Source organism: Xiphophorus couchianus, chromosome 6 (genome assembly GCF_001444195.1).
Source record: "Xiphophorus couchianus chromosome 6, X_couchianus-1.0, whole genome shotgun sequence".
NCBI lineage: Eukaryota > Metazoa > Chordata > Actinopteri > Cyprinodontiformes > Poeciliidae > Xiphophorus > Xiphophorus couchianus.
This window is the reverse complement of record NC_040233.1, coordinates 11,800,915-11,825,615: the sequence shown is the minus strand read 5'-3', so window position 1 is coordinate 11,825,615 and position 24,701 is coordinate 11,800,915. Positions and strand designations below refer to the sequence as shown.

Genomic DNA, 24,701 nt, shown 5'->3' with positions numbered 1-24,701 from the left:
TTGATGTATTATGATAAATTGCGTCAGATTGAATTTTATTGAATCGAAAAATAGGATTAGAGTAAATCTTGGTTGGCGAATTAATTTAATTGTATTTAATTGTTGCTTGCTGTTGATGTTGATGCATCTTCTTGGGTTGTTAGGGATGTACGATGTATCGGCATTAACTTCTGTGATGAGTAGAACAATATTTATTTCCATCTGGTTGCTGTTTGGATATGTATTTGTGATAATGGGGGTGTTTAACTGAAGCAGAGAAAGTTTTAAATCTAGAACATATCAGAAGTTGTTGGTGTTTTTTTTTTTGTTGCTATTTTTTGATTGAAGGTGCTTGCTGATAACACGCTAAAATGTCTAACGTGTAAGTTTTGCTTTGATTGACAGACAGAGCAGCAGTCAGACATAGAGAGGGGACGTGAAATTGCCTCCTTCATCTCTTATTCCGCTGGTGTCGTGTAGCTCACACTTGTCACTACAATCTAGCTGCTTTTGGCACTATGGAGCCATTATTCTGTTCTACTGCTGATCCTGTCAAGATTCTCGCATCCCCCTCCCCCCCTTAGCTTTTTAATTAGACAACAAAACAAAAATATAAATATTCATAGGGCTCAGCCTCATTAATATGCACAATTATGCAAATACGAGTGCAATTAAACTTCAGATTTCCCCAAGAGATGCTGTGTTGCAGTATGAGAGGAGATTGAGAGCGAGGGGATGGGCAGAGATTTCTGCTCCACAAATCTTTTAACATCCCTTTCTTAAAGCTGCTCCGACCAGCGATGGCACATGCTAGCCATGTGAGTTTGAGACGGTGAGCCTTGTGCTAAGGTGAAGGTGTGGGCCTAACGTGTGAGAGTAAATGGGTTATGAATGAGTGTTGCCATGGAAAGCGTAAAGGAGTGGAGTGGGAGATCGAGGAATGTCGAGGATGATTCTGGAAGCCTCGTACTGGGTGTTAATTATTCAAACTTCCTACAGCTCAAATCCAGACTATGTGACAGCGCTGTCACAGTGCTGTCTCGCTCTGTGAGCTTTGAAGTTCCTCAATGTAGGTTATATTAAGGAGCCTGAAAAACCTGTATCAAAGCAAGTCGTCACTTTCTCAAGTGACACATTTGTTGCAAAACAGGGACATTAATCTGTGATCACAATTTTATTACCTTTTGGCTGACAGAGTTTTTTTGTCCAACAGGTGTAGATGAGAGGAGAGGGTCCAGTCCGTGGGGACCAGCGGAGCAGACTAGTCCATCTTTCAACCAGGGAAGGGTATGATTTATTTTAGCCTCAGCCATAGAGTGCAGATGTTGTGTTATTCTTCATGTGTTGTGTGATTTATTGCTTCATACTTCTTTTACGCACAGACTGCAACATTATGAAGTGCTCTAGATTTGACCACTTATGCATTACCAGTGTTGCCGATGATTAATACTGAGTTGTGACCTGCCTTTCTGGGCTTAAACAAGAGTGTAATTTGTTATTTTTCAATGATATACTGATTGAAAACATAAAAAAAAAAACGTATTAGAATACTAGCAGGTGACTATGAAAGTATTGAGGAATATTACATTCGTGCTTAAAATTAAATTGTAAAATTTGGGGCTGCAACTAACGATTATTCTAGTAATCAATTATTCTATCAATTATTCAGACAATTAATTGCATAAAAAGATGATCACATTCTGTAAATGTTTCATTTAACTACTTAAGCTTTTTTTATACAATATTAGAAATAACATTCAAATATGCAAATGAACAAATAAGTCAATGCATTTTTTTAAATAAAAAAATAAACATTTTATTGCCAATACTGCAATAACACAGCTTTCTTTTAGTGTATGCTTGATCATTTGCAGATTCATTTGTTAATTTTTGCATTAACCAATTCATAATTGTAAAATATCAAAAGGCGCTTCAGAGGATTTTTTTTTTTTTATAGAATTTTAAAATTGTCAAACTAAAACTATGCCACATAAGGAGTTCTAGGAACATATTTTCAAAGGATTTCAAAAAACATCTTAAATGCAAATATATATGTTTATGTATATTTGGCTTCATGTTCTTCTGCAAATGTTCTTTCATTGAATCTGTATACTCCAGTTAACGATTAATCAAATACTAAATTTGTTGACGATTATTTCAATAATCAATAAATCACAATGAATCCAAATAATCTTATAATTAATATATCATTTTGTTGCATTTTGATGTAAATGAACTGAAATCAAAGGATTCTTATTTTGATGCGAGTATGAATGAAGTGCTATTCCATCTCTTTCTCTTAGGTTTTCGAAGAGGGCCTTTACAGTGAGAGAGAAAGTCTGGCCTCTACCCCGGTATTTGGACCAGGCATTGGTGGTAAGAAGACTTTAATTCAAACTGAGCTCTCGAAACACAGACATCACCACTTTCAAATCATCCCTTCTATTTATTAAATTTTTTTTTTGCAAATTGGTAACATTTTTTGTCAGTGTCGAACTAAGTGATGTGTTAACTGGCGCTCAGACTCGTACATCAATGGACAGTGTGACTGAACAGAACAACAAGCAGTTTGTTTTTCAGAGCAGCCATTCACAAGTCCGGCACTCATGTGGCAGTTTAGGGCAGCGCATATTTCAGGATGAGGGGAGTAGGGTAAACGGGGAGGATGTGGAGAAGGTGTTTGTTTGTGTGTGTTCACAATGGGAGGGGTGGGGGTGTAAAGGGCACCCATGCACAAACAGGGCTCTCCCTGGGGATAACAGTGGACTATAGTTCTTCTCTGTTTAACTGTCAGTGGAGGGGGCAGAGTTTGAATACAATTGCCCCTGGAGCATTTGTAATGAGTCTATTTGGTTCGTTTAATTACTGCAGCATATACATTCACATTGCAAATGGGATGAAAGACAGGACAGTGTGATTAGATACATAAAAGCTGCCTTTTAATAATACTCACGTCTTTTTCTTTATTTTAACAGGGAAAGCTGAACGAGGGTCATACTCATCATTTGGGACGCAGGTGAGTCGTTTTTGAGAGGCCAGTGAGCTTCTTTCAAAGAAATTAAAGTTGTAGCCTACCAGCAACAATGTGACAAAGGGAAACTTGCAGATTAACACAAAAATAAATTAATGCAAGCATACCACTGTTGCAATTTATTTGTGGAAACAAATAGGGCTGAAATTATTAATCCGATTAATCGTGATTAAGCAATTAATCGTTGACGATTATTGAAATAATGCTCAACGAATTTAGTAACTGATTTAATTGTTAACTGGAATACAGACTCAAAAAGGCAATTTGCTGCAAAACAACATAGTCAATGCAGTAATTAAGCCAAAGATGTTAAAAATAAATATATACATTTTGCATCTGTGATTAAAAAAAGATCATTTGGACCAGACTCAGACTTTCCTCACCTTACTTGCTTAATTTGCTGTAGCATGGTCTTGATTTTAACTCCGAGTACTGATCTACTCTAACAATTAAAGCGGTTCTTCACGTCTAACTCCAGAAAACAACAGAACTCTCAGTTTATAATAACAAATTTTTAAGATAGATACATATCTATGATAACCTTAATTTTCTCTACATGGACATGCTCATATTGCTGTTTTTGGCCTCTCTTCTCTTTAAACCGTCTGTAGCCTGGTTTTATGCCAAGTGAGATACCCCTGCCCAGTCCTGATAGCCTCTCTCCGCCTTCTGCCAAGTCCAATTCCCAGTTTTATTCATCCTACGAGAGAAAGAGACCCGCACAGGACCTCACTGGTAAGAATGCAGACATACACATTTTTTTCTTTTCATCAGACATACGTTTTTCTCCACTGGTTTTTGTTTTACAAATGATGTCTCCATTCTGATCTATATTTACATCTGTGGGTTCCACCACTTCTCTTGTAAGTGTTAAAACGCGGTTTCGAGTTCTTACTTCTTATTAGGTAGAGAAAGTAGCATTACCTCCTTCTCAATACACAGAACTACACAACTTTTTCTGGTTGTGCAGGAATTATGAGGCTGCACAAATGCTGACAGGTTTAAAAGGAAAACCTTTATTGCGTATTGTGTTTTGTCTTTAAATTTCAATCTTCTCATTTTTATAAAGTTTCCTTTTTGTCTTTTTTCCAGCAAACCCGCAGCCAAAAAAGATCCGTAAGGTTCCTCCTGGCCTGCCCTCCTCAGTAAGTAGACACTTCCAGAAACTCTTTCCCCTGTGCTACACCTCAGTCTGTAATGTTGATTCCAAGCATCCCAAAATGTTCGGTTTTTAAGCTGAATGAAAATTTTCATGTTTAGTTTTGCATCTGAAGTTCTTCCTCTGGCTCTTGGGCGGTATAATAGGAGCAGCGCGGGCCTTTTAGGTCGAACATCTGTGCTTCTTCAGCAGCAAAGTCAAAAGGCAACAGTGTGGCAAGCCACTTATTTACCCAGCCACTTATTTGCAGCATATATTTATAGTATGTTGTACTTGTGGGCCCTTGGCTTTGTGGCCACACTTCTTCCTTTCCAGTACAAAATCGCGGAGGAGATTTTGTACTGGAAGGGGTTGATGGTATTTGCTCCCTCTCTTTCTTTCCCTCCCTCCATGTTTCCCTCTATGGACACCCTGTTTCCTCATTTTTTTTCTTGCTTGCCACCCTACCTCACACAGCCTCGCTCTCTCTCCTCTTCCACAACCATAAACAACAGCCCTCCCCCCCATCCCTCTATCCCAGCTGCCAGCGGAGTTGGCTGCTGTCCAGGATTCGGCAGATGGTTCAGTAATTAGGAGTGCATCTCCCTGTTCCTTCTTCTCCTCTTCATTCTCTTTCCTCTTCTTTTTTTTCTCTGTTTAATCAAATTACAGAAGAAAACTTCAGTTCACTCTGACCAGAGTTTTACAGACATACTTGGTTTCTTGATTTGACAGAGTCTCATTTTGGACGGAGGTGGTACAGAACAATGTCTTCTTTATTCCATCTCAATATGAAGATTGCATTTGACTGGTCGAAACTTTGTTTGTTAAGGAGATTGAACTCCATGCCTGTTTTTAACAGCGTAACACGTAAAAATATTATGGGCTCAAAAAGGAGTCTGGCTGTACATTTTTTACTCTCTCATCTTTATTCAAATCTAAAGAAATGTTATTTCAGAAAGTGTTCATCCAGATAGTTTAATCCATGTTAGCCTGAGTAACAATTTAGCTTCAGAAGGAAATAGATTTCGATCATACACAGAGCTAAGCGTGTTGTAGTAAAAGCTCTAGGAAAAAGGTTTTATGCAAGCTCAAAAAAGTGTATTTCCTTTGTAATCAAAAGTTTACACAATATCAAAAAATACGTTTTTATACTATCTAATAATAAATTATACTAAAGAGTCATTGCTGTGGCCCAGTTAGGATTACCAAAAGTGCTTATATGCGCTCAGTGCCTGAATAGTCAAGGAAAAAATATTTTTTTGAGTTTTTTTAAAATGGTTTTCTTAAAGACAGAACTGATATTATTCTGCCTTTAAGCAATCAGGGAAACCCCAGATTATAACATATTAGCTTTGTAAGCTTCTGACATGTTCATTCACAACATTTGAGTTAAATGAACACCTCAAAAACACAGGTACCTTGTGTGACATCAAGGATTAATAAAAGAAAAACATCAGCCAAGATGAGGAAGGGAATTGTGGAACTGCGTAAGTCTGATTCATTCTTAGCTACAATTCCCAAATATATGAAAGTGCAGTCTATTCAAACAATCACAAATAAGTCTAAATGCCATTTAAATGAACAGTCATCTTAATGATCAGGAAGGAGACGGCTGTGTCCCAGAAGAGAATGTGTTTTGGACTGAAAACTGTGAATCATCCTTAGAACAAAGGGGATGACCGTATGAAAATGCTTTCTGAAGATGGTGAAACAGTGTTATTTCCACTGTGAAACACCAACAAGGGCTGAAAGGCAACTCAGAGAGAAAGAAGCCATTGCTCAAAAAGCAACAAAAAAAGCAAGGTTACGATTTAAAAATGCACCAAAGGACAAAAACATCAATTTTTTCCAAGTTCTGCTTTCTGATGTAGCTAAAGTGGAACTGTTGAACTGACCATCATGACCATGGTTACATTTGTTACTAACTCAGTAACTCCTTTACTGAGTTACTCCGGTTCTGTCACGAGGAATGGGACAAAATTCCAGCAAGTCGTTGTTATAAGCTTGTGAAAGGAGATCAAAACAGTTTGAACCATGTCAAACAGCTCAAAGGCAATTCCAATACTTATTAGAAAAATGAATCTACTCTTGGTTTCATAGAAATTAACAAAAAGTCTCATTATTCTGGCATCCAGCAAATATAACTTATTTGGGCAATCTAAAAGAGAGAAACATTAGTCTGATTTAATATAAGTGAGGGGAAAAAAGGGTAATTTGTCTTTTTGTACAGTGTATGTAAACATGTGGTTTAGCTCACTGTGTCGTTCTGTCAGACTCGGTCATCATTTCACTTTTCTATTTGTAGGTTTACCCCACAGCCACAGGAGAGGATTTTAATCGGGACACCACTTGCTTCCCAGCCTCCAAAGCAGGAAATGTCTACCAATCAACGTTCTACATGCAAGGTCAGTTGAAACAATATTTTCCTCTGGAGTCTCTCCTAGTTCTTTGTGTTTAGATAAAAAGTTTAGTCTGGCAAAGACAACAATTTCCTGGAATTTTCCTTTGAAGCCAGCACAGCTGGGAGAGTCGGTTCCTTTACTGTGATATGTCCAGTTGAGCCGTAGGTGCTGTGGTTGTAGGCTACTGACAGCCCTGCGGGTCAAATAATGAATCATGGTTGAATAAAGTCATCACGCTAATGTGACACGGCTCATATGTGGCCTTCATTGTCTTCTCTCCTGTGTCTGGTTTATGGCTCTGCCTTATTTTCCCTGTTTCTCTGCTGGATTCCCCCTGACAGATGCCCACCCGCCCTCTGATCCTTGGGGCTCTGCCGGGTCGATGATTCAGCCTGGATATTCTGCCGTGTTGGGGAACTCCCCCCATCTGGGCCAGCACGGTCCATTCACTGCCATCAACCCTCAAGACAGAATGGTGTGTTCAGTTTTTTTCCCCCCTTAATTTTTGTTAAAATCACCTTTTTTTTTTTTTTTATCACTAAAGCTTCTGCGTCCTTAACGCTGTATGTGATGTTCTCTTTTAAGAAGCGGCATCCCCTTCCCCTCTCACCCCAAAACTACCCCCTGCATGGCAGTGAAGTGAACGGAGCTCATCCCACCAGCTTCCACGCAGGCTCCAGCAGCTTCGGAGTTCCCAGCCACACACCCCCCATCGCTGGCACTGAAACGATTATGGGTAAATCATTTGTGTGCCATTTCAGCTTCAAATGTCAAAGTAATTTTGTTTTTAATATATTTATATAGGTACTGAATTAAGTGTCAGAACCCTTTATTCTTTTTACATTTTATAACATTGTGACTGGAAGATTTCATGTAATTTATTTAGATTTTATGATTGACCAACACAAAATAATGCATAACTTTGAAGTGTAATTTGAATGGATCACCTTTCATTACAATTTCAGCTGAAAACTTGACCTGCAATTTACAGCAACACGTGGGGAAGAGGCAGTAGCGCTTTAATCTACATCCCAATCTCCAGTCTCAAGTTTTTTAAGCTCCTTTCACACAACCACGGTGGTGGCAGAATCATGCTGTGGAGATGCTTTTCTTTCTTTCTTTTTTTTCAGTCTGCAGCCCAAAGAGCTGAAATCTACTCTGATCATATGCCGTCATTTTTTTTCTTACTTATAAAAACAAAGTATATACCAACTAAAGACAGTATGGGAGAACAAGAAGAAAAATAAAGCAAAAATCACTTGTGCACACTAGTACTAGTACATGTGTGTTATTTAGGACACAGGGGGACAGAAAGACAAATCAAAACAGGATACACACATACAAAAAAAAAAAAGCAGAAGTAGGTTGATTAATCCAGCACCTTTACAAAATCTGTCCGCAGAGGGAAATGTTTTTTTTTTTTTCTTTAACAGGGACGGGGGAGATTAGAGGTTGAAAAAGACTTGAGACTCCTTCAGTAGGATAATGACCCTAAAATGTCTGAGCTGTGATGAAAACGGTTTAAATTAAAACATGTTCAAGCGTTAGAGTGGCCTAGTCAACATCCAGACCTAAATCCACTTGAGCTCTCCATCCACTCTAATTGACCGTGTTCTATTATGCAAAGAAGGATATGGGAAAATGCCAGCATCTAGACGTAGAAAAGGGATTGAAACATTTTCTAAAGCATTTAAATACATTGGCATGCCACTCTTTTATAAGGTTTTATTTGCTAAACCACAAAAAGACAACAAAAGCTAATTATGTGTGGGGGGGGTTTCATCCATTTCACAGTTATGCTGTTTTTTTCACACTACTACAACCTAAAATTTCCACATAATACATTTAAGTCTTTGGTTAGAATATGACAAAATGTGAAAAAGTTCAACAGGTATGAGTGCTTTTGCAAGACACACTACACCGGGACCAATTAAAATCTTCTGCTTTTATTTATGAAGCAAATCGGGGTGCTGTACCAGGAAGTTCGGGTGATGAGATTGGAAAAGCCCTGGCATCAGTAAGTAGCTGTAGAGTACATATTTATAATCACGTAATACTGTTATTGACATAGGACTCTACAGATTATGTGTTGTTTTCTGAGGCAACATAAACGGAAGTAATAAGCATTTTTATTTTGAGTGAAAATCAGAACTTCTTTGTTCAGATTTATCCTTCAGACCCCAATAGTAACGCTTTCCCTCCATCACCGTCTACTCCCTCCGGCTCACCACAGGCTGTATCAGGTGAGTGAAAAACATACAATCTGAAGAAGGAGCTCCATATGTTGGGTGTAAAATGGACTGAAAACATGTCAAGTTAAAGTTTTACGTTTATGTGACAATTAAAGACTGTTCCAAATGTATCCAATACATCAGCCATGTGCAAAGTTAGAAGCTTATAAGTAAAGTCTGAACTTAGCAACTATGCAACAAAAACTACTACTGAAACAAATCATCTTATTGGAGATTTATTTAATGTAAATAAATCAAATTAAAATAGCAAAGTAGTAAAATATGTATTTTTTAAATATCAGAAATCCATGCTATGAGTCGAAATTATTCTAAAAACCCCCACAACTTTTACAGCAGAAAAGCTGCATTTCTCTTGATTTCACGTTTATTTAAAGCTACTCCACCCACAGCGTAACTTTCATGTACGCTCACCAGCTTGATATAGCTTACGAGAGAGGAAGGGAAAATACAGTAAAAATAAAAACAAGGTGGGGTCACTTCCCTTTTTTTCTCTTCAATCAATCCAAGCATTAACTCATAACACCCTATGTGTATAAAGTACCGTCACAAGACTGGAGGCGTAACAAAGTAGTGAAATTATGCGAAGCTAATTAAGAAAATAATTTGAACTATTGCCTGAAAAACACAAAGTCATATTTACAAATGTGTTTTAGGTTTACAGAAATAACCATTAAGTCACATTAATTCTAGAAATTAATGTGTTGAATTAAATTTTTTTATCAATAACAAAAAGTGGCATACTGCAAAATCGAATCACTTGATTAACAAGTGAGAACTTCTCTGAAATAGTTGTTTTCCCTGCTCAGTTTTCAGAACGTGTTGGAAAGCAGTTTATTTATTTATTTGTTTGGCATCTTGGGGGAGTTTGCCACAGTTCATCCGTACATTTCGACAGTTTCTGCGTGTAATCCTGTAATAAGAGCTTTATGCTTTTCATACCATCTGTAGCTCGACCTTTTGTTCTTCTGGTGGCTGAAATCACAGTTTGTAATCCCCGTTTGGATCATTTTCAATCTGCACATTGACAAATTTGGAAACGGTCTCATCAAATCTGCCTTTGCCAATGCGTTCCTCAGTGCTGCATTGTTGTTTCAGACAGTAGTCAATCAAAACAGCCTTCTGTTCAAGGCGAGCGTTTCAGTTTTTGACTTGCTAGACCAAAGCACCCACTGTCAGCTTGGCTTTGTTTCCATGTCAGAAGAATGTTTTCTCTCTTGTGAGACCAGACGTCTCCAGACTGTAGGTGGGTGTACCAGGGTCCTGGCAGTGTCTGGACGTTCTGAGCTGATGGCTACCTGCCACAATCTGGGACTTCTGAGGCCGATTATGCGCATTTGCTTTCTTCAGTTTTCATTACTGCTGGTCTGAACTTCACCTGCTTCTTTCCACCTCTGAACAAGAGCTCACACAGCATATCTGCAAACATCTGTCACAAAGTTTCTGCCTGTTTCTTCAGGTTGACTAACATAGTCCTGATTTCTACCCTCGGTCTTTGTGTGATATTCTAGATAAAAGAAGCCAACTGTAAAATCTAAAATTAGCTAGCTCTCCTTAGTCTGATCGAATAAAAAATTTCTGCTTATTGTGTGCACGAACACATTTCAGGGTTTTTACACAGTCTGGAAAAATGTGGAACATGACTCATGCTTTTTTTTCTTATACTGGGTAAAGATGGAAAAAGTAGAGTATGGGAAGATCTGTGTGTTTCAAGACTTTATTCCCATACCTCCTGTTTAAAAGTTGTCTCTATTCCTCCATTTGTCTGCTATTTATCCCTTTTAATTTGATCCTATTTCCCACAATTTTTTTCATTGTTCTGTCTTAGTTTCTGTTTGTTCTTACTTTTTTTTATCACTGCTTTCTGCATCGTTTTCCTCCTTCTGTCCTTACTTTTTCTTTTTTCCTTTAGCTCCTTTCTTCCTTTCTTGTTCCTTTATCTTTCCTCTCTTCTGTCCTGTCGTTCATTCTTTTATTCCTTCTTTCCTGTCTTTCTTCTTTTATTTTCCTTCTAATCATATGATGAATTTCATTGTTGCTGAAAATGTGCTGTACAGATAAAATTGCCTTGCTTCTTTACTTTAAAAGCAAATCATTCCATTAATAAATCTCCTACCTGTCTTATAAATACTTGTCTGTTCTGTAGGAATGAACCTTCTTACCCTTTTTGTTTTTCTTTTTCAAGGTTGTGCATCACAGTGGACTCGGTCCTCAGGCCAGGCCACCCCTTCACCTAACTTTGAGGGAGGAATTCAGTCCATGGTGAGTCACTTTGTGTGACGTTTAACGTAAAAAGATGGCGATTACATAAATGACGCTTAATCTTACGTGTGTTATCCTTCTCCCCGAACCACAGCAGAGTAAACTGGAGGACCGTCTGGAAGAAGCCATCAATGTCCTTCAGCGGCACGCCAGCGGACAGGGAGGGCCGGGACTTGCAGAAATGAACAGCCTGTTGTCGGCTGGCTTAGGGATCGCACCGGGTTTCAACAGTGCAGCTCTCGGATTGGCCAGTCGTCTGCAAGGACTGGTGAGATTCAGGAAGAGGGTGAAAATGCTATACACAGCATACCATTCGTTGAGGGGGTCAGGTTGGCCAGATCACTTGTTTGTCTGCTTTGAAGCCAGCACTAACAGGAACAACTGTTTTAAAGGTTTCCAGCCACCTTGAAGATTCAGTTGGTCTGCCCTCTGGTGGAGGAGTTTTGCATCACGGCCCTGCATCTGTTCATTCAGGCTCTCAGCCAGATGGTTTTACAGGTAGGTTTTTCTGCTCTCATTGCAATCTTTATTTTTCGTCACAAATAAGTAAAAGTTTAGCACCTTGTTTGCTGTGTGCGTGCAGGCCTGCCTGGAAGCGGGAATCGTTTCGGTGGCACAGCTATCAAGCGAGAAGAGAGAGAGGACGATGAGAATTGCTCAATTACAGACAAGTCAGAGGACGACAGAAAAGATCTGAAGGCTCGTCTTCGAACAAGGTGTCCAAATCATAACTGCACCATAATGTTTAATATAATTTATATAGAATTAGAATATTTGCAGTAGCAGAATTAGAAAAATAGTTATATGCTAGACGACTCTTCAGGCATAATGTTGATAATATGACAGAAATCAAAGCGTTTTACCAGCTAATTCAATTTCTGTTATGTGATTAAAAACAAGCCATTGTTTAGAGGTGCTTTTTATTGTGGTAGTCCCTTAAACGTGTAGCACAAATTAGGAAAATTACTTAGCAAGGTACAGCTCTGGTTATAAGTTTATATACACTTTTTAGAGGCATGACTGTCATAAACATTTTGGGCCTTTAATAATATTTTAACCATTTTTTTTTCGAAGTAAGAAAATAACTAGAGATTTTTAAAGCCTGGAATTGGCTTCACGAGGTTGAGTTTATTGCAGATAAAGGACTAATCTCCAAATTCTTCTGCTTCACTTCAGCTCACAAGCAAGTTTAACAAGACAGTTATGTGAAACACATCCTGGACAAACAGGCTAACACTGAGCTGATGGTCCTGACTTCAGGCCTACTGAAAAATGATAAACTACAATTTAAAGCTAGATCTGTCCCAGGAAGCCAACCAATTTCAGTGAATTTTGCCACGAACAATGGTCAAATGTCCAACCAAAAATACGCAAGGACTGATGACTACAAAACATGTGTGGTTTCTCTGCAGCTTACTGAAGGCCAAAAGTGAAAATATCAGTCAGGGTGTATGTTTTAGCCACTTTGCATGATTTTTTGGCAAATGTACATTGTACAATCGTTAGAACCTGATAAAAGTCCAGTTCAGATAAACCAATAAAAGCCCAAAATGATGACAGTCATCCCTGTGATGAGTGGATACAAACACCTGACAACTATATATGGGATCCTTGCCCAAATGAGCTATACCCATATTATTGTCTCCTTCCCTCCTTATCTGCCACCAACTCATCAGTAGTCTGGATGATGAGGATGACGACGAAGATCTGCCGGTGGAGATAAAGGCCGAGCGGGAGAAAGCACGGAGGTTGGCAAACAACGCCCGCGAGCGGCTGCGCGTGCGGGACATCAATGAGGCTTTTAAGGAGCTGGGTCGCATGTGTCAGCTCCACCTCAGCTATGAGAAACCCCAAACCAAATTGATCATTCTGCAACAGGCCGTTACAGTTATACTCAACCTGGAGCAGCAAGTTCGAGGTCAGTGGGTGTCCAGAGAGAAAGGAAGCGGAGGGGGAGGGGCCTCTTTCCAAATTAAAACTCACACACAGCTTGAGCTTCTCCTACATTGATCTGCCTTGTTTGCAAAAGAATCAGAACTAATTCTAAGCTATTTGGATTTTTATAGTTCTGGAGTCTAAAATGTCCTAAAAGCAAAAAGAGGATTATAAAATATAAAGCTGTGTCACAGTTTTAAGACGTGGCCATTCTCCTGTTCACCCTGAAGGTTTCCATTTTCTCATAACGGGTCTGTCATTGCTTTTAATTCACTACGCTGCCTCGCTCACAGCTTACTGTCTGTCTGCTTCACGTTTTTTGGCTTTAGTAATCGCTTTTTATGCTTTCATCTAGTCATTTCTTTCACAATTGCTTGTTATGCTTGACTTGAACAACTGTGATTTTAATTTAATGTCTTTTTTTTTATAACCTTTACCAAATTAGACTTAGTTGCCTCAAAGCCGAGCTGTATGCCGTGAATTAACATTCCTTCATGTTTAGACTCTTTGTTCTGCACGCTTCAGCCTTTTGAACATTAAACCTCTCCTTCTTTCTAACCCTTTACGTTTTTGCTTTACCTCCTCTCACTTTCCGTTTGCAGACGGCAACAAAGACTGACGTCTTTCTCGCATTGAGATGAAGGAATACATCGCCTGTATTAAATACATCGCATGTGATGTATTTAATACAGTTAGCCTGCTTTAGCTCTTTCTGTGTATTGCATTTGGCAGATGGTGTTGCTTCCTGTCTTTCTCATAACTTTTCTCATAACTTTCCCCCCGATCCCCTTCCATTCTGGACCCTAATGACCCAGCTTAAAGCTCAGGACTTGTGTTTAGGTATCACTTCATCTTGATTACGCCCTGCTCTCAAACTGCTCAAAATTGCACCCAAAAAGAAAGTAGATGTCCATAAATGTTTCAGTGGACCTTTGGTGCATCTCCACTGAGGTCTTCTTTAACAGTTTCAGGTTTTTCTCTAGAGCTTAGAAGCATTTTGACCTGCACATATTAATTCAATTCCAAGTACAAAACAGGGTGAAAACTCTTCTTTAAAGTTACAAATTTAGATTGTTCAAGCATATTTCAGGAGGGATGTGATTTAGGATTGTTCACCAGTGTTGTGGGTGGGGAAAAGAATTAATTGCCAAGCACTGCTAGATGAAAATCACTCCACTCCTCCCTCCCCCACCCCTTACTTCTCCTCCCGGCTGCAGCCTCGTCTCTTTGACCGACGAGAACCTGACTGCGGAGGAGAAGGAGCAGAAGGAGCGCGATCGCCGCCTAGCTAACAATGCCAGGGAGAGAGTGCGAGTTCGCGACATAAACGAAGCCTTCAGAGAGCTGGGCAGGATGTGTCAGGTCCACCTGCAGAGCGACAAGGCCCAGACCAAGCTCATCATCCTGCAGCAGGCTGTCCAGGTCATCCTGAGCCTGGAGAAGCAGGTGCGAGGTAGGTCAGCCGAGTGCAAGCAGGTGTGATCCACTTAGACAGCTGGATTTCTCTCGCTAGAGCTGGACTCGTACGACTTTGTCTCCACTGACCGCTTGGTGTTCATATGGCTCTTCTCTGCGGCTCTCTGGCAGTACATGAAAATAGGAGAACAGGAGAACGTTTAAGGAAGTAAATCTCTGCTTTCTGCCAAATGCTTGCACAGCTCACCTCACTTTCCATCCCTTTGTCTTGCTTACCCTCTCACAAAGTGTTTAAAAGCTCACTTTGCTGTTTCAGTACCTGGAGATGAATATTCGTTTGACGTTTGCTTTCTGTTTATCTTTTTAGAGCGTAATTTAAACCCAAAAGCCGCCTGCCTCAAGAGGCGAGAGGAGGAGAAAGTTTCAGGGCTGGAGCACCAGCTGCAGCTGGGCGGGGGTCACCCTTCTCTAGGAGGGGACGGGCATAACCCCATGAGCCATATGTAAAACTCAGGTACGTCTGCCAAAGCTTCACTACTGTCTTTAAAAGTCTGAAAACAAAAAGAAAAAGAGCGACTGTAGAAAAACACTTGAGTTTGCATTCTTTTATTGCATGTGCTGTAATCTGGACTAATCTGAGTTCCATTCATTCAGAAATAAAAACTGGGACCATTTCACAGCTTCTTTTGGCCTCGGCCACCCTTGCAATATGGGTTTTAAAGTTAATCTGAGCTTCAGTCAGAGGAGACTGTATGTTCAAAATGAAAAGGGGATTGTTTTCTGAAATATAATAGAGGCGTGTGGGTCTTTTGGCTCCATTTTATAATTTGATCTCCTAAATCAGGGGTGTCCAAAGTCGGTCCTGGAGGGCCGCCATCCTGTGTGTTTTAGTTCTCTCCCTGGTTTAACGCACCTGGATCCAATGATGGCTCATTAGAGGCCTTAGGAGAACATTGACAAGCTGAGAAGGTTGTTACTACAACCAGGGAGAGAACAAAAACATGCAGGATGCCGGCCCTTGAGGACCGACTTTGGACACCCCTGTCCTAAATACTTTGGTACATCTCCACCTTAAACTGGTATTGAACTCTATCAGTAAAACATAAAGTGTGAGGAAGAACAGTTGTGCTTTAAAACCTTCAGTGTCACGTGTGTGCAGGGTCTCAACACCATTGTAGGGCTGCAACTAACAACTATTTTAGTAATTAGTCTATCGATTATGCTGACGATTACTCAATAACTAGTGTAAACAAAACTGGCACATTCTCCAAATTGTTCAATTAACCACTTAAGTCTTAAGTTTTATACAATATTGGAAATACATTAAGACATGTAAATAAACAATTCAATTCAATAAAAAATAAAAAAACCTTAACAAAAATGCCTCTAGTGAATTTGAATTAGGTGAAGCTAAAGCTATGCCGCTTTTTGGAGTTACGGGTTAAACATATTTAAAGACAAAGATGTTTTTATCTTAAATGCAAAATGTTTACATTTTTTGTAAAGTTGTGGCTTAATTACTGCTCTGAATTAACCTGGCCATTGCCTCCCTGTGCAACTCCGGTCAAAAACAGATCTCCCTTACAGCAAAGTCTGGTTTTGTTCCCAGATTCTCTCTTGTCCATTTTTGACGGGTCCAATCAGCGAACAAAAGGAGAGAAGTTGTAAATGATGATGTTGAATCTCTGCGCCGTTTTAGAACTGTAGTCTGCCTGTAGTTTTAGCAATGGCAGCGGAGGAAGTGAATGTAGCCATTCAGCGCCAAATATTGCATTAACTGGCCTATTAAATACGTCACGGACAAACATCAGTGATTGGGTCAAATTTAAAACTTAAAATTGATCTAAGCCTATTTGCAGTGGGATTCGTGATTATTTGAGAGAATTTTTATCCCTACTTATTGCTGTTTTTCTCTTGAATGTTAACTGTCTTCCCTCCTTTCTCTTCCAGTCCCTGTTGATTGTCCAGCCCTACGAACAAACATGTGGCCTTATCGATCGTTGTCGTCCATCTCTGTGTGTGATAATCACGCAAACACCTCATTACTGACAAAATAGGTGGCCACATTCCTGACGATGAGAACAATTACAAGAAGCACACGGGATACAGTGAAAGAATACAACTTTATTGACTTTTACGTGACAGCACTTGGAACTGAACACACAGCTTTTGGAGACAGTGGATAATGGACAACAAAATGCTCTTATGATAATGTTTGTGGATTTTTCAGGACATTGTCAAAAATTGCTTTACACATCTGGAGCAAAACCTGTTTGGATCAAAAAACACTTTTGGATCAATTGCTCTGAGTGAAGTTGAGCTTTTTCTTGTTGAGTAGTTATTGGCATTCCTGTCAAAAAGAGGTTTTACATGCTTCACAAGTTGAGAGGGGTGATTTATACACCTGACGATTGAACAAAAATCTGTTTAATCACGCCTTTATCACACCTCATGTGTAGTGTTTGGTCACGATGGCTGAACAACAGAAAAATGAAGAGACTCTGCCTTGGAACAGCATTCAAACCCTGTGAACTTCTTCACATTTTGTCACTTTGGAACCACATTGTTTTGTTGAGATTTTACGTGAGACTAAAGGAAATTGGAATTTTTTCCAAGAAATATGCAGAGGTGGGTAGAGTTGCCAAAAATTGTTCTCAAGCATGACTTCAATAGTGTTTTTTTACTTAAGTTGAAGTAAAAAGTAGTCAACCAAATTTGGTAATTTGGTAAAAAGACTAGTTGGGTACTGAGTACTTTAATAATAATGTTAAATCTAATTTAAGTTGTGAAAGGATTTAATAACCATACAGAAAAAAAAACAAAAAACGTGACGGATTTATTTTTTATAATAAAGTAAACAAAATTAAGAAAAGTCAATCATATTACTACAAAATAACAAATTTTGTAGTAATATTTTTCTGCCTGTATTTCTTCCAGGCAGAAAGAAATACAGTATTTCAAATGTCAGTTTTCCACAACCTTACACTTTTGAAACAAATAGTTTATGATATATTACAGCTGGTAATGTATGGACCCTTTCAATAAATTTATTAGATTTTTTTTCCCCACGTTATTCAGTAACCCACAATAGATACAGACTCATATGTTCGAGCCTTTATTTATGTTAATTATGGTGATTTTTTCTCTTACAGCTGATAAAAACACGACATTTTAGATTAGAATATTACATCCGAGCAATAAAAACAATAACACAGACTTAATGAACTTTCATAATCTGACAAACGAGCCTTATCGCAACACACTATCTAATTTATAAAATATGACTCTATACATGTTAGACCAGTGAAAAGTACTTCCAGTGACGATACCAACCTACATGTGGAGGCTGACTGCTTTGCTATTTTCCTTTGTAAATCAACTATTTGCACTACTAACATTGCTATTCTATAAAATCCAAAAACAATACCCTGAAGTTTGTGATTGCTGAGTGACAAAATGGGGAACAAGTTCAAGGGGACTAAATACTTTTCCAGGGCATTGTACCTGATTTGTCAGAAAAACTGGCTTCTTTTTCTGTTGCTGTTTCGGACTCTTTTTCTGAACTTTATTTCAGTGGCTGAGAAGGTTGCCAGAGTCGCTGACTGTGCACTGGGACTTTGGGTTACTTTTGTTTTCTTGGCCCAGAACTGTGGAGCCCAGAATCTTTAATCTCTTTAAGTCGTGTACATCTGTTAGTCACTGCCATGCAAGTGGAATGGAAAGACTGCCAGAGAGAGGCCCACCACAGACGCAAACACACGGAGGTTGATGTAGGTTTGGTTTAGACGTCGGACCCAAGCGTCCTTCATCACTCTAAAGCCAGCCGCATCATCCTGCACACATCATAACCTACATGAGGTCACTGTTACGACATGGTGAACTCATTTAAGTCTCAGAGCAGCTTGTGTTGTGATTAATAACATTTTGCTTGTAGACAATTTGCTAAGTATTGAAAGGGATCATGAGTGTTAACCTGCTACCTTTTAAGACAATTTCTTCTTTTGCCATTGACTGACATGTTTTGGTTGCTCTTGTGTTGAGCGTTGGGTGTTCTCAACACCACTGCTCCGGCCCCCTTATTGAACAATTATGAGGCCTGTTCTAAGGATCTTCCTGTTGTAGAGTTCATACTATATCTTTGTTTTTGTATTTTATTTTTTACGTTGTAATATAGTCGTTTTGTTCGGAATGCTCTTTCCTTTTTGTTTACGTTGTTTTAATGTAAGACAACTAAGTTTAGATTCCACGAACAAAGTGAGGTTTTATGTTTTTTTTTACTTTGGTGCCAGGTGCTTGGAGATGTTAGCGAAGACAAATTATCCCTCTGTTACATCACATGTTGTGATATTGGTCCATTTTTTTTAAGTATACGCTTGTTTGAAATCACCAAACCTTGTTGGCGAGGTGTAATTTGCAAAAGTTTTTTTTTATTTTTTATTTTGAACAAGAAATGACTGATTTCTTTCTTTTGCACACCTCCCTCTTCCCTAATATTCAGCTTTACAATGAGCTTGTTGATTAATGTGATGCAGTGGTAGGGGGGCTGCAACAAAATTCAGTTCATTATGAAAAGAAATCCTCAAATAGATAAAAAAAAAAAAAAAAAGTGGCCTTAGCCATTTTCCTGACTTCAGGAGCTTGGATAATGGTTACTCACCAGTGCCTCATTGCATCCCAGTGGATGATGTTACTTTCAAGGTTTTATAACTCGTATCTTCTTGCAATAAAAATTAATACTTTAGTAACATCTGTCATGTGAGGTATTACACTTGACACTGACTTTGGTGTGTAATGAGATGTTACCTGACTAGTAACATAATCTACAACTTTGAAGCTGAAAATTGTATCGAAATCTCTCCTCTTTCACGTTCTGATGTTGCTAAGATTTTTGCCTTAGACCTGGCATGTGCATTGATGTTTGTGTACAGCTGCAAGATGTACCCATGTCAACTTTATCACTGGAAGCCGACACTGACAGGGAACAGTATTTGTCATGTTGTCACTCATCCCGCCCTGTGGACGAGCCTCTTTTACTCAAATATTTCCCAAGGGAAAAAAAAAGACTTTGTATAATTTGGAAAACCATTTTAAAGATTTTCTTTTGTCAGTGGATATTTCTGTAGTAACCTTGTCTCAAAATGTACAATTGATATGTTTGTTAACAGACCCTGTCTGTCCTCAGTGAACAATGACCTGCCACAGATTTCTGTCTTCTCATATTTGGGGACATTATCTACGTAGGCTATGTCCTCAAAGTGCCTCCAGTTTCCTATTTTTTATATATAAAGTAGATATTGAGAGCTGTTGTGTATATAACAGTGATGTAGCAATAAATGTGCCATTTTTAATAACATCTGTTCTCTCTGTTGTTATTGAGACTTTTAAATTCCAAGAAGAAATTCATTTTTACCCAAAGGAACAGGATCTTTTTTGATTTACATACACATCACTTAAAACTGTTCAATTAGTTTTTTTTTTTTTAGTCCTGGCAATTAGACTGAATTGAATTCTGTAGAAAGTGTAGACCATTCTCTATATTTACATATTCATATTCATTCACTCTCTCAAAAACTTTCACATAGACTTTTATGAAAAAGAAAGTACAACCATAAATGAAAAGTCTTTTTAAAACTTTTCCCACTTATAATGTGATTTTTATTCTGCACAGTTGAAATGGAAAATAAATACATATGAATCTGGTCAACCTGGGGTTAAAAGCTACCTACTGTGATTTTTTTTCGTTTTTCCACATGTGGAAAAAATAAATCTAAAGCCACTGTGTTCTGCAAGGTTACAAGTAAAGTGGAGTAGTGGGAGACAGAAGTATTTTCTTGCTATGCAAATATTGTGACCAAAAGCTTCTTGGTGAATTTGTTAATAGTCTGAAGGAACCAAATGTTCTGGCGTTTGCTAAAAAGTTGAAGATAAAGATGTCCATTTTTGTTTAAGTGATAATGAAAATGAATTGGACGTAATTATTACTGCTTCTGTGACACGAAAAAAATATATAGACCCCTACTTGTGTTGCTTGCTTTATGCGGCAAACTTGCCACTCATCATGGTCTGCCGCTTACGTATCGGTTCTAATAAAAATGTTCTTTAATGCTTTCATTGGTAATCTATTTTAATTTTTATATGTAAATCTATAAGAAGTAGTGGTAGTTACGAAAAAAACTGACATCAGAACAAGTACAGATAATATTCTACAAAGAAAAAGTAGTAAATGAAAACTAACTGAGACACATTATCAATGTTGTCATTTTATTGTTGTCAACAAAAAAAACTTCATTTAAATACTTAAAGTAATAACATATTCTGGAAGTCTACTAAGAAAACATAGACTTTTGGGAGGGATGTAAAAGGAGTACTAGATTGCTTTTATTTTGTCACGACAGTTCACAACTTTTATTTTGTAAATAAGCGGAAGTAATTAGGATGTGTTGTGGCGGAAGTTCTTCTCACCATTTAAAGCAGCGCGTCCTGTAGGTAGAAGGGCATCTGTCAGCTAAAATGATTGGCAAATTGATCGGTCAGAAGTATACGGCCATCGCCAAGTCGTGGTATGTGCTTTCATATTGCTTTTGTTGATAAATAATTGATTAAATTTGACACTGGGAGCTTGGAGTTGTGGTTTAGTCGTGCCTAAAATTAGCCGTTAGCCTAGCCGAGGTCATAGCAATGGGGACATAGGTATGAATTCAGGCTATTAGCTCGATTCTGGGTCAAAATCCCGTGAAATTGCAAATATGTTACATTAAGGCATTAGCCTCTTTTTTTCTTTTTCTTTTCATTTATTTATTTGTTTATTTTTTGTTATTTTCCCAGATTACGATATAGCATTGGGAATGTTGTACCGTGTAATTCAGTGTTATTTTAAGGTGAACAACTAGCTAACTGACTTTATTTGTCAAATACTTAAAATAAAAACAGGAATCAAGATATTCTGGTGAATTATTTGAAAGCTTTTTACAATATGCCAACCTTTTACGTAGGGGATTGGAAAGAAAACATCATTAAAATGTTAATATGTACAAGCATTTGAACTGGAAAAGGAACTACTACGAATGTTTTGCATAATATAATAGTTTTGCCTGTCTTAGCTATTCATTAATTTTTAATAAGTTGAGTAAACCAGTCATAATTGTCTGGGATCATAGTAACTGAGTTCCTACACAATCTTGACAAGTTTGGAAATAAATTGAATTAGATTCTTTAAATAGTTTCTAGGTCTGTGTAAGTATGGAAGAAGAAAATGGAGGTGTGAAAATGTCAAATTTAATTTCACCGTATTCCTTGTTCCATTGTCTTCAAGATAAATATTTGAATCAAAAAATCTTTTTGCAAGTTGCTAAAAACCTGGGCCCTCTATAACTATATGCCATAACTTTAAAATAATCTCTTGTGTTTGCTTAATTTCAAACGTGTGATAACTTGAGTGAAAAATCAGGAAAAATGTATCTGGTGTTTTGAAATAACAAATGTGTATTAACTTTGTAAAAGAAAATTGTGCTGCATTCCCATCTCTATAAGCTGAACACTAGCCTGGCTAAAGCTTTCCCCCCAAGCTGCCAAACTGCCCCCAGGGAGACGTGGATTTGTTTATTATCTTTCTATTAACCTCCATTTCTTCTACTGCTCTTCCCTCTGGAAATGAGACTATGTTAGTCTATTATGTGTTTATTTACTGTGTAATTTCTGATGTAAGGCTTGACTGACATGGTTCTTTATGCTTGTTTTTATCTGTTGAATGTGTATTGTCTACTGTTTTCTTTTTTAAATCCAGCTAACTAAACAGACAGCCAAATGCAATTTCTTTTAGCTTCACCTTAATATGTGGTTCCCTTAAACACAGATTGGTTTTTGGCTCGCTTATGTGTCTCAGAGGGATTTGTTTCCACTCTCCAGGGTCCCCACTATGACCTTCTGGGGAACAACTGGAGGCGTGGCCCTGGTCTACTTCACAGACTGGCGTGTGATTCTGGATTATGTTCCCTACATCAACGGCAAATTCAAGAAGGACGAGTAGAGGCAGACTTGTCAGTCAAAGGTAGCTACATAGAGACACAGTGTTTATTAATCATTTGGCTCTGTGTGATTTGCTGTATTGCTTTGACCGTCAAAGAAGACTGTTGTTTTCTGCTTGCTAGCAAGATGATAATAATGATAATTGAATTTATTTGTGTTTTGTTTTGCTGTTTCACATGTTTTCTTAAATTATATTGTCTAAGTCATTAAAATATGACAGTAAGAAAATTAGCACGTGATTTTCTTTTTTTTTATATGTATATTTTTTTATGTCTGGATTATTTTCATGGGTACAATTTCCATCTGTAAATTACGTTTAGTCTAATTTGCACTTTCATCTCGTCATTGCGCATTCACAATAGATGTATTGAATGCAATATTCATCAGGTTAGTTAGTTTAGAGTACTTCATGTAAAAGTTGAATGAAATGTGACCTGACTGTATGAGCAGCAACAACCAAAAACAGTTTCTCCAGCAGTGTCAGCAAAGCCTTACTTACCAAGATGCTAAGGCTCAACACATCCTAATTTTATGATGATGGAAAACACACAGTGATGAAAATGTGACGATTGGAGTTGATATTTTTATTACAATGTACAAACGTCATATCCCAAAGTCATGTTTTCCTGAGATTGTGTAACCTTAGTGTGATTATACGTATTTAAGTTCAGCACCCACACTTAAATTGCAAGTAAAATATTTTGTAGTAACACTTTTTAACTTTTTTACTATGTCTTCTGGGCTGCATAAAAACAAAGCTGCTTTCTGGCTGCTCAGTAGTTGTCTTCGATTATTAGAATGACTAAATGTTGTTGTTTTTTTTTTTGGAAAAGTGAAAAAAAAAGAATTAAAGAGATTAGAGCATTTTTCAAACATGTTGAACTCAGTTATGATGGTTGGGTAATTATAGGAGGATTTCCAGGACTGAAGGTGAGGAATTTGCTGATAGATATTTAGACAAACACAGAACAACTCAGTCCCTGGACAACAAGTCTCTACGTTTGGTCATGGTAGGACAAAACAAAATTCTGAGACAATCAATAACTCTGCTTAAATGTCAGGATGATGTTGAACCCTGCAATACATATATATGTGTGTGTATATGTATGTATGTATATATGTCTACTATGAAGTAATTAACCCCTTACATCAATACATGTGTATGATTTTATTTTTGGTCTTACACCTCCATTCATGAGGTTGATGGAAAGTGCTTGAATCTTGTTGATTTGAATGAAAAAATCTCAATTTGCCATTTTCTCTTCCCAGGTTGGTTTCTGTTTCTTGCTTGTTACTGATACTGAGACGTTCATAACAAGCATGAGCCGCTGCAGCCTGTTCATTGGTCTGTGGTCCCACTGCAGAGCCCATCACTAACACCTCAGTCAACACCGAACTGCTTTCATCAACTTTTAAGTGGAATCGTCCAGGCATTTGACGTCTTCGTTGTTTTCTGCCAGTGTAAAACAAAAGTACGGATGAAAAAGAAAAAGAAAAGTCATCTCTGCTGCTTCCTCTCTACCTGCGCAGTCTGAGGATTTAGTTTTCTCTTTAAATCATTGTGTTATATGGATCAAATTAGATTCTTGATTTTGCTTCAAGAAGAAGTAAAGTATGTATTCTAACTTGTGTTTGTGAGTATTTTTTATGAGCATCTGCAAACTTCTACAAACAGGATTGAAGTAGTTTTTCACATACTAAATTCAATTCCTGGAGGGATTTTCCTTGCAGTATAGACTGTTGACTGAATCAGATCTTTGATTGGCTGGAATGTGCCTTTATGAAAAAAAGGCTCTTTTTATACTTGCTTTAAGAGACCATGAGATAAGGATCAGCTGAGTTGTATGTGAAAGATGATTATTCTTATCAGGAGTAAAGTTGGTTGAGCTACTTTCTTTAGTTGTATTTCACTGTAGAAAATTATCACTAACTTAAGTTACAGGCCAACATAAGACCTGAAATCAACTAATATGATGTGTGTATATATTTAGGTTTATACATTAAGATCTGAATATCCTTTAAAACAGTTTTTAGGGTGAACAAAAATAGTTTCTATATCCAAAGCTGTATTCTTATTCCATTATTGTAATATGTGTGTAGTCCAATGTGTACTATTATTTTTCCCAAGTGCAATAAAAGGTGTTTTAATTACAACTATCTTTAAAACTACAAACATATGAAAACAGTCTATTTGTAATAAATAACATGTAAAAAGTCACATGTAGGTGGAAGCTGCTCCTGCTTTCTGATTGTGTAAGTGA

At 37.9% G+C, this 24,701-nt stretch overlaps 2 protein-coding genes across 10 annotated transcripts in view; both read left to right on the top strand.

Moving 5' to 3' along the window:
• Positions 1 to 19,768, top strand: part of tcf3a (transcription factor 3a) — a 30,080-nt gene extending 10,312 nt beyond the window's left edge. Inside the window, exons 4-21 of one of the 9 annotated variants that reach the window (XM_028020647.1) lie at positions 1,193 to 1,266; positions 2,283 to 2,355; positions 2,955 to 2,995; positions 3,622 to 3,745; positions 4,103 to 4,155; positions 6,457 to 6,556; positions 6,895 to 7,028; positions 7,139 to 7,289; positions 8,512 to 8,570; positions 8,787 to 8,796; positions 10,988 to 11,064; positions 11,162 to 11,332; positions 11,457 to 11,562; positions 11,648 to 11,780; positions 12,741 to 12,812; positions 14,217 to 14,452; positions 14,783 to 14,929; positions 16,366 to 19,768. In XM_028020647.1, the coding sequence (XP_027876448.1) occupies positions 1,193 to 1,266; positions 2,283 to 2,355; positions 2,955 to 2,995; positions 3,622 to 3,745; positions 4,103 to 4,155; positions 6,457 to 6,556; positions 6,895 to 7,028; positions 7,139 to 7,289; positions 8,512 to 8,570; positions 8,787 to 8,796; positions 10,988 to 11,064; positions 11,162 to 11,332; positions 11,457 to 11,562; positions 11,648 to 11,780; positions 12,741 to 12,812; positions 14,217 to 14,452; positions 14,783 to 14,922 (1,754 nt within the window). In that variant the 3' untranslated portion in view covers positions 14,923 to 14,929; positions 16,366 to 19,768. Of the gene's footprint in view, positions 1 to 1,192; positions 1,267 to 2,282; positions 2,356 to 2,954; positions 2,996 to 3,621; positions 3,746 to 4,102; positions 4,156 to 6,456; positions 6,557 to 6,894; positions 7,029 to 7,138; positions 7,290 to 8,511; positions 8,571 to 8,717; positions 8,797 to 10,987; positions 11,065 to 11,158; positions 11,333 to 11,456; positions 11,563 to 11,647; positions 11,781 to 12,740; positions 12,983 to 14,216; positions 14,453 to 14,782; positions 14,930 to 16,365 lie in introns of those variants that run through there. The other 8 variants (XM_028020642.1, XM_028020644.1, XM_028020641.1 and 5 more) reach the window with 8 other exon arrangements.
• A 1,056-nt stretch (positions 19,769 to 20,824) lies between these two features.
• On the top strand, positions 20,825 to 24,069 carry uqcr11 (ubiquinol-cytochrome c reductase, complex III subunit XI). Its single transcript, XM_028020470.1, has 3 exons — positions 20,825 to 20,975; positions 22,321 to 22,462; positions 23,710 to 24,069. Exons 1-2 carry the CDS (start codon positions 20,926 to 20,928, stop codon positions 22,439 to 22,441), a joined length of 171 nt encoding a protein of 56 aa, XP_027876271.1. The 5' UTR covers positions 20,825 to 20,925; the 3' UTR covers positions 22,442 to 22,462; positions 23,710 to 24,069.
• The last annotated feature ends 632 nt before the right edge of the window (positions 24,070 to 24,701 follow it).

Excerpts from the sequence above, each read along its gene's own strand:
- uqcr11 (XM_028020470.1), top strand. The coding sequence starts at position 20,926 with ATGATTGGCAAATTGATCGGTCAGAAGTATACGGCCATCGCCAAGTCG. Across the intron at positions 20,976-22,320 it reads ACGGCCATCGCCAAGTCGTG|GGTCCCCACTATGACCTTCT; the intron begins GTATGTGCTTTC and ends TCCACTCTCCAG.